This window comes from Cucumis melo, chromosome 11 (genome assembly GCF_025177605.1).
Source record: "Cucumis melo cultivar AY chromosome 11, USDA_Cmelo_AY_1.0, whole genome shotgun sequence".
In the NCBI taxonomy this organism is placed as follows: domain Eukaryota; kingdom Viridiplantae; phylum Streptophyta; class Magnoliopsida; order Cucurbitales; family Cucurbitaceae; genus Cucumis; species Cucumis melo.
In genome coordinates, this window is record NC_066867.1 from 33,313,439 (window position 1) to 33,325,625 (window position 12,187).

Sequence of the window (12,187 nt, forward strand, 5' to 3'; positions counted from 1 at the left end):
TGGACGCTCATCCATGGCTGCATTAATACCGCTGATCGACTGCAGAAACGCCTTCCAAATTGGACCCTCAGTCCTAACTGGTGTCATATGTGCAACAAGAGCCAAGAAGACATAAATCATCTCTTCATCCATTGCCCCTATAGTCAGCAGTTATGGAGTAAGGCCCAAGCTCTCCTCAAATGGAATAGCACTCCTAATGACGTGAAGTCCCTTGCTCAGAATATTTGCTCCCTAAACATAAAGACTCAAAAAGGGCTGATAACTTTCAATACCATTGCTATTCTCCTTTGGAAGATATGGTTGGAGAGAAATAATAGAATCTTCAAGCAACAAAAAAAAGAATTTCAAGACCTTTGGGAAGATATTCTCGCTCAAACCGATTTATGGAGCTGCAAATCTAAATTATTTTCTAATTATGATTGTTGTTCCATAGCTTTAAACATTTCAGCCTTTGTAAAGTAGGGCTTTTCTCTAGCCCTTTTTTCGCTTCTTGTACTAATCGTTTTTATTTTATAAATGAAGCGGGAGTGAAGTATCCTTTTTCAAAAAAATTGACTACATCCCACTGCCCAATTCATTAGTTTAATCAATTAAAAAAATTAAGGAATTGTAAATATATAGGATTAGGTAGAAGTAGAATCTCGTTTCTTCTTGTTTTTACTTGAATTATTCAAGAAAAAAATAGTCTTATATTCCATGTTAAAGTTCAAACAACAACTATAAATAAAAAAATTTCCATGGAAAAATAAATAAATAAAAGTCATTTTCTTTGACTTTGATTTTCTTGCTAATTTAAAGATTCAACTCTCTCTTGCAAGACCCACGAGAGCTTAATGTTGCCTTCAATAATCTACCCAACTATCTCTCTTTCCAATTCCACCGTCTTCAATGGAGGATATTCACCAAGATCCTTTTCCTCCACTACACGGCCCGTCGCCACCACCAACCGCCTCTGTGGACTTTCCGCCACACTTCCGATGCCCAATTTCCATGGAGCTCATGCAAGATCCCGTCACGATATCCACCGGAGTTTCCTTTGAAAGAGCCAATATTGAGAAGTGGTTCTTCACTTACAATAAGAAAACTTGCCCTGCAACCATGCAAACTATTGTCAACTTTGATATCACACCAAATTATACACTCAAAAGGCTCATACTTTCTTGGAAAATGAAAGAGTCTTGCTCCTCCACGTCGTTGTTGCCATCCTCGTCGATGGAGTATCATGATGTTGTGGCTGATCTCTTGAAGAACATCGAGTCGTCACCGTTCAAGGCGAGTTCTTTGAAGAAACTACGATTGCTCATGGCGGTGGATGATGTAGCTGCTGTCGGAGCGAAACCCGTCTTTGTTCGAGTAAATGGGTTTGAAATTCTTGTCCGAATAGTAACGCAAGTCGCCATTTGTGAGTGCTCCGATTTTGCTAATTTTGAAGCTTGCGAGGAGGCTTTAGGGGTATTGTTGCAAAAACTGATCACACCTCAAAGTTTAAGTTTTTTTTTTTCTTTCTTTCTTAACATATAATTTATCGGATTGAAAATATATGTTTTAATTAGTTGAACCTATAATTTATTTTGGTCAAAACATTTAAACTTTATATTTATAATAGAAGAGTTACGTTTGTAGATATCGATATTAATGAGAGATGAGTAATATCACCGAATACATGAGACTAGCTACTGTTAATTAAATTCAAAAGCTTAAATATTTGAAGGGATAGACAGTGATATATTCAATCTTTTATTCATATTCTTAACAGGTATTATCTCAATTTCCGTTTTCCAAAACCGAGAAGCCATTTGAGTTGCTATCGGAACCGGAAGCCATCAAATCAATGGCGATTATCTTACAAAGAGGAAGCATAGAAGGAAGATTTTACGCCATGGAAATGCTCCAACAAATATCCAAAAAGGGCTACGATTGGAACTCTCTAACGAAACATCAAATCATCGACTTATTTAAATCAATATTGGAGCTTGCATCGGATGAGATAATCAAGAAAGCAAGTGCAATCAAGACAATGGATTCCTCGACAATTACACAATGGTACAATATCATCGTCCACACACATATTTTCATTTTATATAGCTTCATTTTAATTGCTAATTAATTGTTTATTTTCTTAGTCGATATGGGACATTGTTCTCATCTGCCCTAGAGCTTTTAATAGAAATCATGGAATCATCGAAAAAAAGTCGTCTTTTATCAATTGAGGCTGGCGCTGTTTGCGTCATGATCGATCTTCTTCCGGACTCGAACCGATCGAAGTGTGAGAAAATTCTATACATACTCAAACTTCTAAGTGAGTGTGCAGAGGGAAGGTCAGCCATGGGGGAACATACTATGGGAATAGCAACAGTGACAAAGAAAATGAGTATATCAAACACAGCTACAAAAATTGGGATGAAAATATTGTGGTATATTTGTAGTTATCATCCAAGTGAGAGGGTTTTAGAAGAAATGATGGGGTGTGGGACAGTGAAGAAGCTTTTAGGGATCTTGAATGGTGATGGAAGTTCTTCAACCAAGGAGAAGGCCATGAAGGTTATGAAGCTTCATGGGAGTTTTTGGAGGAGATTTCCTTGTTTTCCTTATGAGTATAGGGATTATTTGAAGTTGATAAATCAATAGAATATATACTGAAATGAATGAAAATTGGAATTTGGAGTTTTTCAAAGTTATAAAATACAAATTTATTTCAAACTTTTTTTTGGTGCTTGTTATGAAATGAATTTTCAAAAGTGTCTAATTCAAACTTACAAAACTTTCGAAAAAAAATGTTGTATCTAACATATTTATTGGTAAATGCACGTCAAAATTCCAAAGACAATAACTAATGGCTCTTTAAATTTTCGATTTAGTATTAATAATTTCTTGACATATTAAAAGAAATGAATGGATATCTATTAATATAAATTGAATTTTTAAATCTAATGGAACATTAAACTTTGTCAAAAAGAAAAAAAATGAATCATTAGAATATTAAAAAAATTAGTGAGAAAAGTGAAAATAGAATGATCTAAATTGAATTTTCTTTTTTTTTTAGAATCTATCAAATAATCTTTCAAATTCAAAAACTTATTAACACAAATTTCATTCAAAAGGATTATTAAGCATTTTCTAAAATTGGGAGACCAAATACAACACAATATTAAACTTGTAAATTCTAATTTAACCTTTGTTTCTTAATGCTATTGGAAATGAACATTATTTAATTATCCTAATTAAACTAATTAAAAATATATAGATTCATAATATATATATATATATATATATATATATATATATATATATATATATATCCTTCTTGAGATCTTCCTCATTGGGCACACAATTTGAGTTCTTTGTCTCCTCCCACATGGAAGCTTTTCATTTTCCCTCCTCTCTCTCTTTGCAATCCTAACTTTATTGTTGGATACTTGGGAAACCATTTAGCTTTACAATGCCCAATACACCTAATTAATTCACATGGGAATCCACTTATACCTCATATGCCATCTTTACTACTCCTTCTTTCTTTGTTATTATTATTTGAAATACAAACACACCATACTCTATTACTTTACCTTCCTCCCTAAACCCTATTTTCATGCCTATAACTAAGGTGTTTTCATTATCTATATCTTTATCTTCTTTCTTCTCCTATACCTCTTTTTCAATTAGATCTTGCTATTAGCTTCGTTATGTAATTAATCTATCATTTTTATCGTCGTATCTCTACGTATACCTAAATATTGATGGCATCAAGCTAATTAAGCTATTGGGAATATATGTTAAATGGAACGATTCCATTTTATCTAGACACATATTTAAAGTGACCCAACCGATGCTAGCTAGCTCACATAAAGGGAATAATTTGTTTTAACGTTTTCAAAATGGTTCTTTAGATCTCTTCCGTTGAAAGTGACAATTTCATTGGTAATATTATTAGTTGGTAGCAGTTATGTCTTTTTTTCATTGAAAAAGATAATTTCACTCATAATTTATAATAATATATTAATTAGGTCGGCCGAAATTGTGTCTTCCATTGAAAGTAAGAATATTATTAATAATTATGCCAACGATTTTTCACAAAATTGATTGACATAAACTTAACAATATTAATTACATTAAATCCACCACCAAACTAAATCTTTCTTAAAAGTAGAGATCAAATAACTTTAATTCATTTCAAAATGTCTACCAAACAAAATAAGAATGCTTGAAGTTCTTTTGTCAATGGATTATTTTCCTAAGTTTATAGTAGAGGTTAACAAAGAACCATATGTTCAAAGAGTATTAATTATAATAATAATAGGCAAGGTTTTATTTAATTAATTAAAAAAGTATATAGTAAAAGAAGGCAGGTGGGAAGTTGGATTGTGATTGGTTACTTGTCTCAAAGCTTAGTCAAAAGGAAGAGAAATTGTTCTTCTTCATGTGACCCCAATTTTTTCCCCCTATATTAAAGTTTAAATAAAAATAGACAACTTATTAACCTTTTCAATTTTGATTTTTTTTTAAAGTTTAAATAAAAATAGACAACTTATTAACCTTTTCAATTTTGATTTTTTTCAAAAAAAAAAATAAGAATATAAAGACTTATTCTATTTCTCAAACTTTTTTATTCGTTATTTGCTTTCTATCGATATTTTTTAATTTTAAATATTTGTTTTTGTTTTTAAATTTAGTTAAATATTTAACTTTTATAATACACATGGAAAATGTAAAATGTTATAATCCATCAACAATAAACTACGATTTGTATCTATTTGTACATAGATAGTAATCTATCACGATCTATCATCGATTGTTGGTTCATTTGACTATATTTGAAAAATAATATTTTATATATATTACCATATGAACTTTTTAATAGTTTGAAAAATGAAGAGAAAACTAAATTGCGATAGAAAAATGTAATAATAATAAAAAGTATAGAAGAGAGTGATGAATAAGGTTTTTTTTTTTTTTTTTGAAAGTTTCTTATTCAATTTTTAGTTAGTTTTTTCTATATATATATAAATTTTAGTACTTTAAAAAACAATTATTAATATGTAAATTTGATCAAACTTGATAGTATATAGTTGTCTACAAATGTTTAACACTCTAGTCCCACCTTCTTTAGAGTTTAGCATTTTTGGTGTCGCGATTTTTTCGATTGGTTATTGAATTGTTGTAAGCACGATATCATCTTGTTTTAAATATTTTTCTCTCATTATTTAGTGAAACATATTATTTATTAATCTTAATTAAATAGTAGTAGAGTGAATTTTGGATTGAGTAAATGGACTCACCCAAATGAAATTATTATTTATTATTTTTATGTGTGAAGTATAAATATATATATATATATCACTCCAATCCAATGTAAAGGACACAAAATATAGGTCAAACAAAAAAAAAAGAAAGAAAAAAAGCAATTACATCAAATGATATCATGCATAGAATTGGAAAATCATTATAGCTTTTTTAAAGTGGTAAAACATATCCAAAGATTACATTAAATCTAATTGGAATTTAGATTTAGAAAAGATACATAGAAAATCTACTAATTGGAAGGTTGTTTTCTTGAAAAAGTACTCATAAACATGCAAAAGGGTGAAAAAGAAAAGAAAGTGGTCAAAATTTCCCACTTTCAAAATTACTTAAGTAATTATTAACCTTTTTACTTACACAGCCCCAATATGGGCCATCAAAGCCCAGTTAAAAAGTCTAATTTTTACCATGTTGTCAACCAAAACAACCAACAAAATCAATTTTTTTTTTTAAATTTTAGTAGCTTAATAAAATCATTCCTAAACTAACCCATACACTAAATGTAATTACTATGAGAAAATTTACAAGTGTTGTACAAACTTTCAACAAAAGTTCTTATCTATCAAACTAGATAATAGGACTAGTTTTGCACTTTTTTGAGAAAAAAAAAATAAAAAAGAAATCTTTTCAATAATTATTTCATGTTTTTGGGTTATAAATATAAAGGTCAAACTTTTTAGTGATATATGTGTTATCTATTTTAAATTTTTGCTATTCATCATTTAATTATATACTTTGACTTACTTTTACTAATGTAAATGAGATATTAAATACACACCAAGAAAGAAATTAATAGATATATTAGTCACATCAAACCAACGAAACAAAATAAGTTTAAAATAAGGTAAATTTTGGTTAGAAGGACAATTGGTTAATTTTCTTTTAAAAATATATAATTTATAATTTTTTGTGAATTACATATTTACCGTTGTTATTTGAAAGTTAGTGTAAATTTTACCTTAACGAGATTTTAACATCAATGATGGTGTGGTTATCAAAATGACATGTACCACCTTTTCGGATAATCAAATCTTTCAACCTCTGGTTAAACGAGGAATCTAAATGTGATTGATTTACTCAATTATTTGCTTTGCCACTAAGAAAAGAACAATAAAAGATTAATGAAGATGTAACCATAAATAATAGTTAAAAATTGAAAAGAAAAGGAAAAAGAAAAAGTGATTTCCTTATTCTTTAATTCTTTTTTATTTGTAAGAAACAAACTTTACTCTTCCATGCCATTTTGTTACAAAAATTAACATACATACACATACATATATATATACATATATATATATATATATTAAAATAAATAAATATATTTATAAAATATAGGATTTAAAATTTTACTATATTTTGTAAATATTTTCGACAATTGTGTTATAAATAAAAAGTATTATTTTAGTTATATATTTATCAAGCGAGGACCATATTAATATTTATGAATTATATTTTTTTATTAAATTGAATTATCGATGGTTTTCAAAAAAAAAATAAGAATGGATGGATTATTAGTTAAGAATTTAGAAGTACTAAATAATTAAATGATAATATTAAAGAGATGGTATTATTATTATTGTTGAGTCAAACATGGATATAGAGAGTATAAAGATAATCTCTTCTAAAGTAATGTTTATTCTTATTCTCTCACACACTTCCACTTCAAGAATCAAAATATCAATTTATTTTATTAATTTGTACTTCTTAACAATATGCCCTTCATATAAACTAATTTAATTTTGTGTCTAATAAATTAATATAATAAAAATTTTAACTAATTTAATTTAATTTTGAGGTTTTTATAGCAACTTTTAGTCTTTGTTCAATTTGGTATTTGCTTTCGCTCTATCTATTTTAGTTTTCATTTATATATATCTTCAAAATATTCGGTTCGATCCATGCATTTTTATGAAAAAAAACTTAAGTATTTCCTTGGAAGCATCTAAAAGTAAAGTCAAATAAAACGTTGGCATGTGACATTTTTATTTGTGCGGTAGAAAAATTATTTCAACACATAATCGTTGCTCTATTTAAGAAGTGATCATTTGTATTTCAAGTTATCAAAATAATTTTTCTCATATTTTTTTATTATGTAACATAACATCATTTGTCATCCAATGGAGTTTGGATATGATTGAACTCAAATTGATATCATAACGTGAGTAACTATTTTCCTTTTGATTTTAGTTATGCATATTATAAATTAATAATAAGAACCCAACAATGAAGATGGTGGAATTCCATAAAATCCCACAAAAGGATAGAAAAAAGAAAGTGTTTGATAGCATTGAAAGCAGCTAAAGCCGAAAGCCGTCGTCCCAGCAGAAATCCGACAATTATGGCAATCACGTGGTAACCATATTTAATTAATCATCCATACATTTAACTCTAATCTTCGTTTTCATTCTTATACTCATTTCAAATGCTTACAAACTCTAATTCATGGATAAAATTCATTAGATTCGTTAAATTTGTCAAAGGATTTTGTTTTCCTATTTACATATATCCCCTTACTGTATGGATTTACCTTCTTTAGGTAGGATTAGATTGGATGATTCTCTAAAATTTACTTGAAGGTCGAGATCATTTTAGTAATAAACTCTAAGTTTTTTGTTGATGATACTCAAGTTTTGGATCGATACAAGCATGATTTTATGTTTTACTATTTGCTCTCGAAATTCTAATTTTGTTGTTCACGATATACATATCTAGCTTATCACGTTAGAAGAATAATCAACATCTCTAGTTTCTAGATATATACTTGTGCACTTTTTAACCTCAATTTATGATTGAACAAGAATTTAATATCAATCAATTGGGTAAGGTAATGAATATCTTACCAGATTATTGGGTGATGACAATAGACATGGGATGGATGTACAAAATTGGTAATGAAAGTTTTTATGTGGGTCGATTTTATTGTCTTATATGATAAAGAAGTTTGTATAAGTATTTTTTGAATAATATACATTTTGAGATATTGGGGTAAAGAATGAGGTGTTGTTGGGGTCGTTGTGCCAAATATATACAATTGGTGAGACTAATTAATGTAGAATTTAGGGCTTAATTAACCATGTTCTTCCATAACTTGGACTACATTTAATTTTATCATATTTTAACAATAAAAATAGAGATTTATTATTATGTACAAAATAAGTCTATAAGAAGAAAACAAATATTTCAAAACATTGGAGTTTAATGGAAAAAAAAATAAAAGGGTAAAGCTTCATAAACCAAAATAGATGATATGGGATTTAATTTTTTTAAAAAAATTGTGCAATATAATTTTCCTCTTAGTTATAAAACAAATTTTATTAAATATATTTTTGTTTTTACTGGCTACTGAATGAATGATTGAATGAATGCTAAGAATCTTTGATATGTGTTAAATTTCTTCTATATAAATAAATAATATGACATTCCAAATATATAAGTGGGTAGAAATTAAATTATAATTTAGAACTTTGAACTTTAAAACACAGTGTTTTTTTTCTTCCTTTTAATTTCCTTTTGGGGAGTTTTAGCTTGACTCTTCCATAGTCTTTACAATTTTACTAGGCATTAAAATTCAGTAAGAAGTGCTGATTTGACCTTCTAATAAATTGTAATAAATGTATGATGGAAATTTCGCATACTTTATTTAACGGTAATTGTTTTTAAAAAACAAGATACTAAAGATAGATTCAACGGTAATTGACATATATCTTAAACTACTTAATGGGAAAAAAATGTATGTATTTCACTTGAACATTTAAAGTATAACATAACACCAAGATTGTCGATGTGAACCTTTAACTCAACTAGCATTAACGTCAAAAGTTTGAATCCTCACCCTAGATTAATTTAATATATTGTGTTCTTTCAACTCACCAAAAAATTAAACTTTTTTTTTCCTTACAACACTTCCATTGGCAACCCTAATGAGTTATTTTGAGTTAAAGGTTGGGTAATAATTTTCAAATTATTTGATAATAGTTTTGTGTTTATATTTTGCTTCTAAAAGTTGGTTTGGTTTATATGACAATATTTTTCTCCTTACAAACTACTTTAGAGGGTTCTGAAATTCTAGCAAACCTTTTAAAAATCAATACTTCTTTTCTATTATATATATGATTAGTATAAAAAAAAAACTAGGCAAAAAATACCCTTATGTAAAAGCACTACATGATTAAATTCCAAAGAAATTAATTGGAAAAAAAATGCAACAAAAGAAAAAAACCCCACCTTATAATAGGGTTCTTTTTTAAATAATAATAATAATAACAATAAAAATAAAACTATTAACTTTTCATAGAAAAAATCACTAGAAAATAAAATTCATAACATTTTTCTATTTGAAGGGTAAATATTTTCTCAATTTTTATCTTTTTGACAATTTTCCTCTAATAAAATGAGTCCCTCTCAATTATTTCATTTTGGAAACTCAATTCATAATGTTCACTATTTACACACATCAAAAAAGGGCATAAAATGTTTAATTAACCACACCTTAGCTAATGATAGTATAGCAATAATTAACAAAATAGTTGGTATATTATCTATCTTACACTTTTGAAAAATATCAATTTGGTTATAAAAAAAAAAAAAAACACTCTTAAATTACCACTAGACTCATGAGCTTAAGTTGAACAGAGTATGTCCCTCCTAATCACAAGTGAATCGGATCATAAATTTGTGCTAAACACAACGATAATGAAGATAAACAATAAAATTAATTAGGGCAAATAGAAATAATATTTCAATGTATACAAATTTTGCATATAAACAAATATATTCTTCTCTTTTTTGATTCATTATTGTTACCTCTTGAACTTAGTGAAAGGTTAACTAACTTAATCTCAATTCTATCCATAGTTTCTCCTTTATTTTTTATTATAAGTCCTCTAATTTTCTCGAGTTTAATATACATGTTAAAGAAAAAACATAATAGAACAAGTTGATGATCAAATGGTTCTCTTATATAAATGTGGATCAATCTTAAAATATGGTGAGATTTAATTAAAAAAAAAAACATTTGATAATCAAAACTAATAGAACATTAAATCAGACAATTTAACAAAGTTTACAGCAAAAGATGAACACTCAAAGGATGAAGAACTAAAGAAGAAGAGGAAGAAGAAGAAGAAGAAAGAAATAGATCTGTGACTGAAAATTATTAAGATTGAACCCTTTGATAGTGAATAAGACAGAGTGTGGAATTTGATGAATTTGTAGTTTTCATCCTTCAACCAAAAAATTGATTCTGATTGGGCATGTTCATAGGCAGGTTTAGAAATGGCAAACCCGAAGATGCATCAGGAAAAGGGTTATTGTGACCCTCCCCGCCACCCTCGCCTCCGTCACCGTCACCGCCACCTGCCTGCATCGGCATTTCTTCTTCATCCAATGGCAACCTCTCGTATGCAACGTTGCTAAACGACGATGCTATGACGATTACTGGCCCCGACGCAATCAAAGCTCCCACCACATTCCCTCCCACCACCTTGTGTTAAGAATTAGGTGTGAAATATTAGATTTACCCTAATCTAAAGCTCAACCATTTTAAAACTTTTTGTTTTCTGTTTTTAAACTTTCGTTCATTCTGTAATTTTATAAGAAACAATTGAATTCTTATCTAAATTTTGAAAATAAAAACAAGTTCATGAAAATTACTTGTTTTCGATTTAGTTCTAAAAAAATTTAGTAGAAAGTGATAACAAAATAAAAGATGAAAAACATCAAATGTAAAATTGAAAACTGTGATTAGAATTTTAAATCTCATCCACCTTCCAATAACTATAATCTTGATTATACTCAAACACAAAAGAAAAGAAAAATTAGGTTAAACTTTTGAGTTGAGGGGTGATTTAACTTACTTGCCCTTGTCCTCCGGCCAAGAAAATCGTAAGACTAGTAGCACCAGGCGGAGCAGGCGGAGGCAAGAACGATCCTGACAACGACAAAATCTCGAACCTCCCTTGCAACGTCAACACCGATCCAGCAGCTGCGGGTTGCCGTAAGCTAACATTATTAACAATCCCACTTCCACTCAACACACAGATCCCGCGTTGTCGCCGTCGAGCGTAGCCGGCTACAGCTTCAAAGACGTCACATCCGCCACCAACTTCCAAGATATGAGCTCTAAGCGTGTTGGCGCTCTCGCGCGTGATGATTACGGGGGGCTTTGGCTTGTTCTTGGAGCCGGCCGGGCGGCCCCTAGGGCGACGAACCATGACATCGCCACTGCCACCGGACCCGCCGCTGCCGCCGTTGAAGTGGTTGACATGGTCAGAACTTGGAGGGGAATCTAGATGGAGATCAGGGCGTTGCTGCTGAAGTTGGTCAACAAAGTGAGAAGCAGAGCCTAAGTTTAAAGTAGCCATAAACAGAAGAAAGTGAGAGAAACTTAAACACTTCAAAGATGAACAGGAAAACACCAGGGAGGTGAAAAAATAATGTAAAATAATAAAAGGTACAGAAATATTTTTAAAAAAAAAATTAAAAAATTTTAATTTTTGAAAGGAATGAATTATTATAAAAATTCATATGGATGTGTGTGAGAGAAAAGAGAGGAGCAGATGAGTCTCCCATGTTGAAACCCTAAAACAAATAGAAAAAGAAAAGAGAAAGGTGCGGGGGGAGGAGAGGGAGAGAGGGGTAGTTTGGTGAAAGCACAAACAAAAGTGTTTTGTATTATTATAATACAAAGTTTAAGTAAGCAAAATTACTAAAAATTTATTATTTGTGGGTTTTGGTGATATTTTTATAATATTGTTTGATGTGTCACAAGTGGGATTATTATAAAACTATAATGCTTATCTCAATATAATTACACCCATAGGACAACACTTTAGCAAATTTTTTCTCTCACACACACATATTGGGTCCTTTTCTTTTTTTTTTCTTTTTTTAT

General features: G+C 29.4%; 2 protein-coding genes across 2 annotated transcripts; one reads left to right on the forward strand and one right to left on the reverse strand.

Annotated features, from left to right (window-relative positions):
- The first annotated feature begins 833 nt into the window (after positions 1-833).
- LOC103498994 (E3 ubiquitin-protein ligase PUB23-like) lies at positions 834-2,683 on the forward strand. The gene is made up of 3 exons (XM_008461851.3): positions 834-1,452; positions 1,757-2,043; positions 2,124-2,683. The coding sequence occupies exons 1-3, from the start codon at positions 889-891 to the stop codon at positions 2,626-2,628; spliced, it is 1,356 nt and encodes a 451-aa protein (XP_008460073.1). The 5' UTR covers positions 834-888; the 3' UTR covers positions 2,629-2,683.
- Positions 2,684-10,249: 7,566 nt separating this feature from the next.
- Positions 10,250-11,947, reverse strand: LOC103498995 (AT-hook motif nuclear-localized protein 23-like). The gene is made up of 2 exons (XM_008461852.3): positions 11,151-11,947; positions 10,250-10,777 (listed from the first exon to the last, which is right to left on the reverse strand). Exons 1-2 carry the CDS (start codon positions 11,655-11,657, stop codon positions 10,520-10,522), a joined length of 765 nt encoding a protein of 254 aa, XP_008460074.2. The 5' UTR covers positions 11,658-11,947; the 3' UTR covers positions 10,250-10,519.
- Positions 11,948-12,187: the final 240 nt, after the last annotated feature.

What these genes read in the sequence shown, in the direction of transcription:
- LOC103498995 (XM_008461852.3), bottom strand. Translation starts at nt 11,657, where the DNA reads ATGGCTACTTTAAACTTAGGCTCTGCTTCTCACTTTGTTGACCAACTT. An exon ending in TGGCCGGAGGACAAGGGCAA is followed by an intron (nt 10,778 to 11,150) that starts GTAAGTTAAATC and finishes TCTTAACACAAG; the next exon opens with GTGGTGGGAGGGAATGTGGT.
- LOC103498994 (XM_008461851.3), top strand. Translation starts at nt 889, where the DNA reads ATGGAGGATATTCACCAAGATCCTTTTCCTCCACTACACGGCCCGTCG. An exon ending in CTTGCGAGGAGGCTTTAGGG is followed by an intron (nt 1,453 to 1,756) that starts GTATTGTTGCAA and finishes TATTCTTAACAG; the next exon opens with GTATTATCTCAATTTCCGTT. An exon ending in TCCTCGACAATTACACAATG is followed by an intron (nt 2,044 to 2,123) that starts GTACAATATCAT and finishes TTATTTTCTTAG; the next exon opens with TCGATATGGGACATTGTTCT.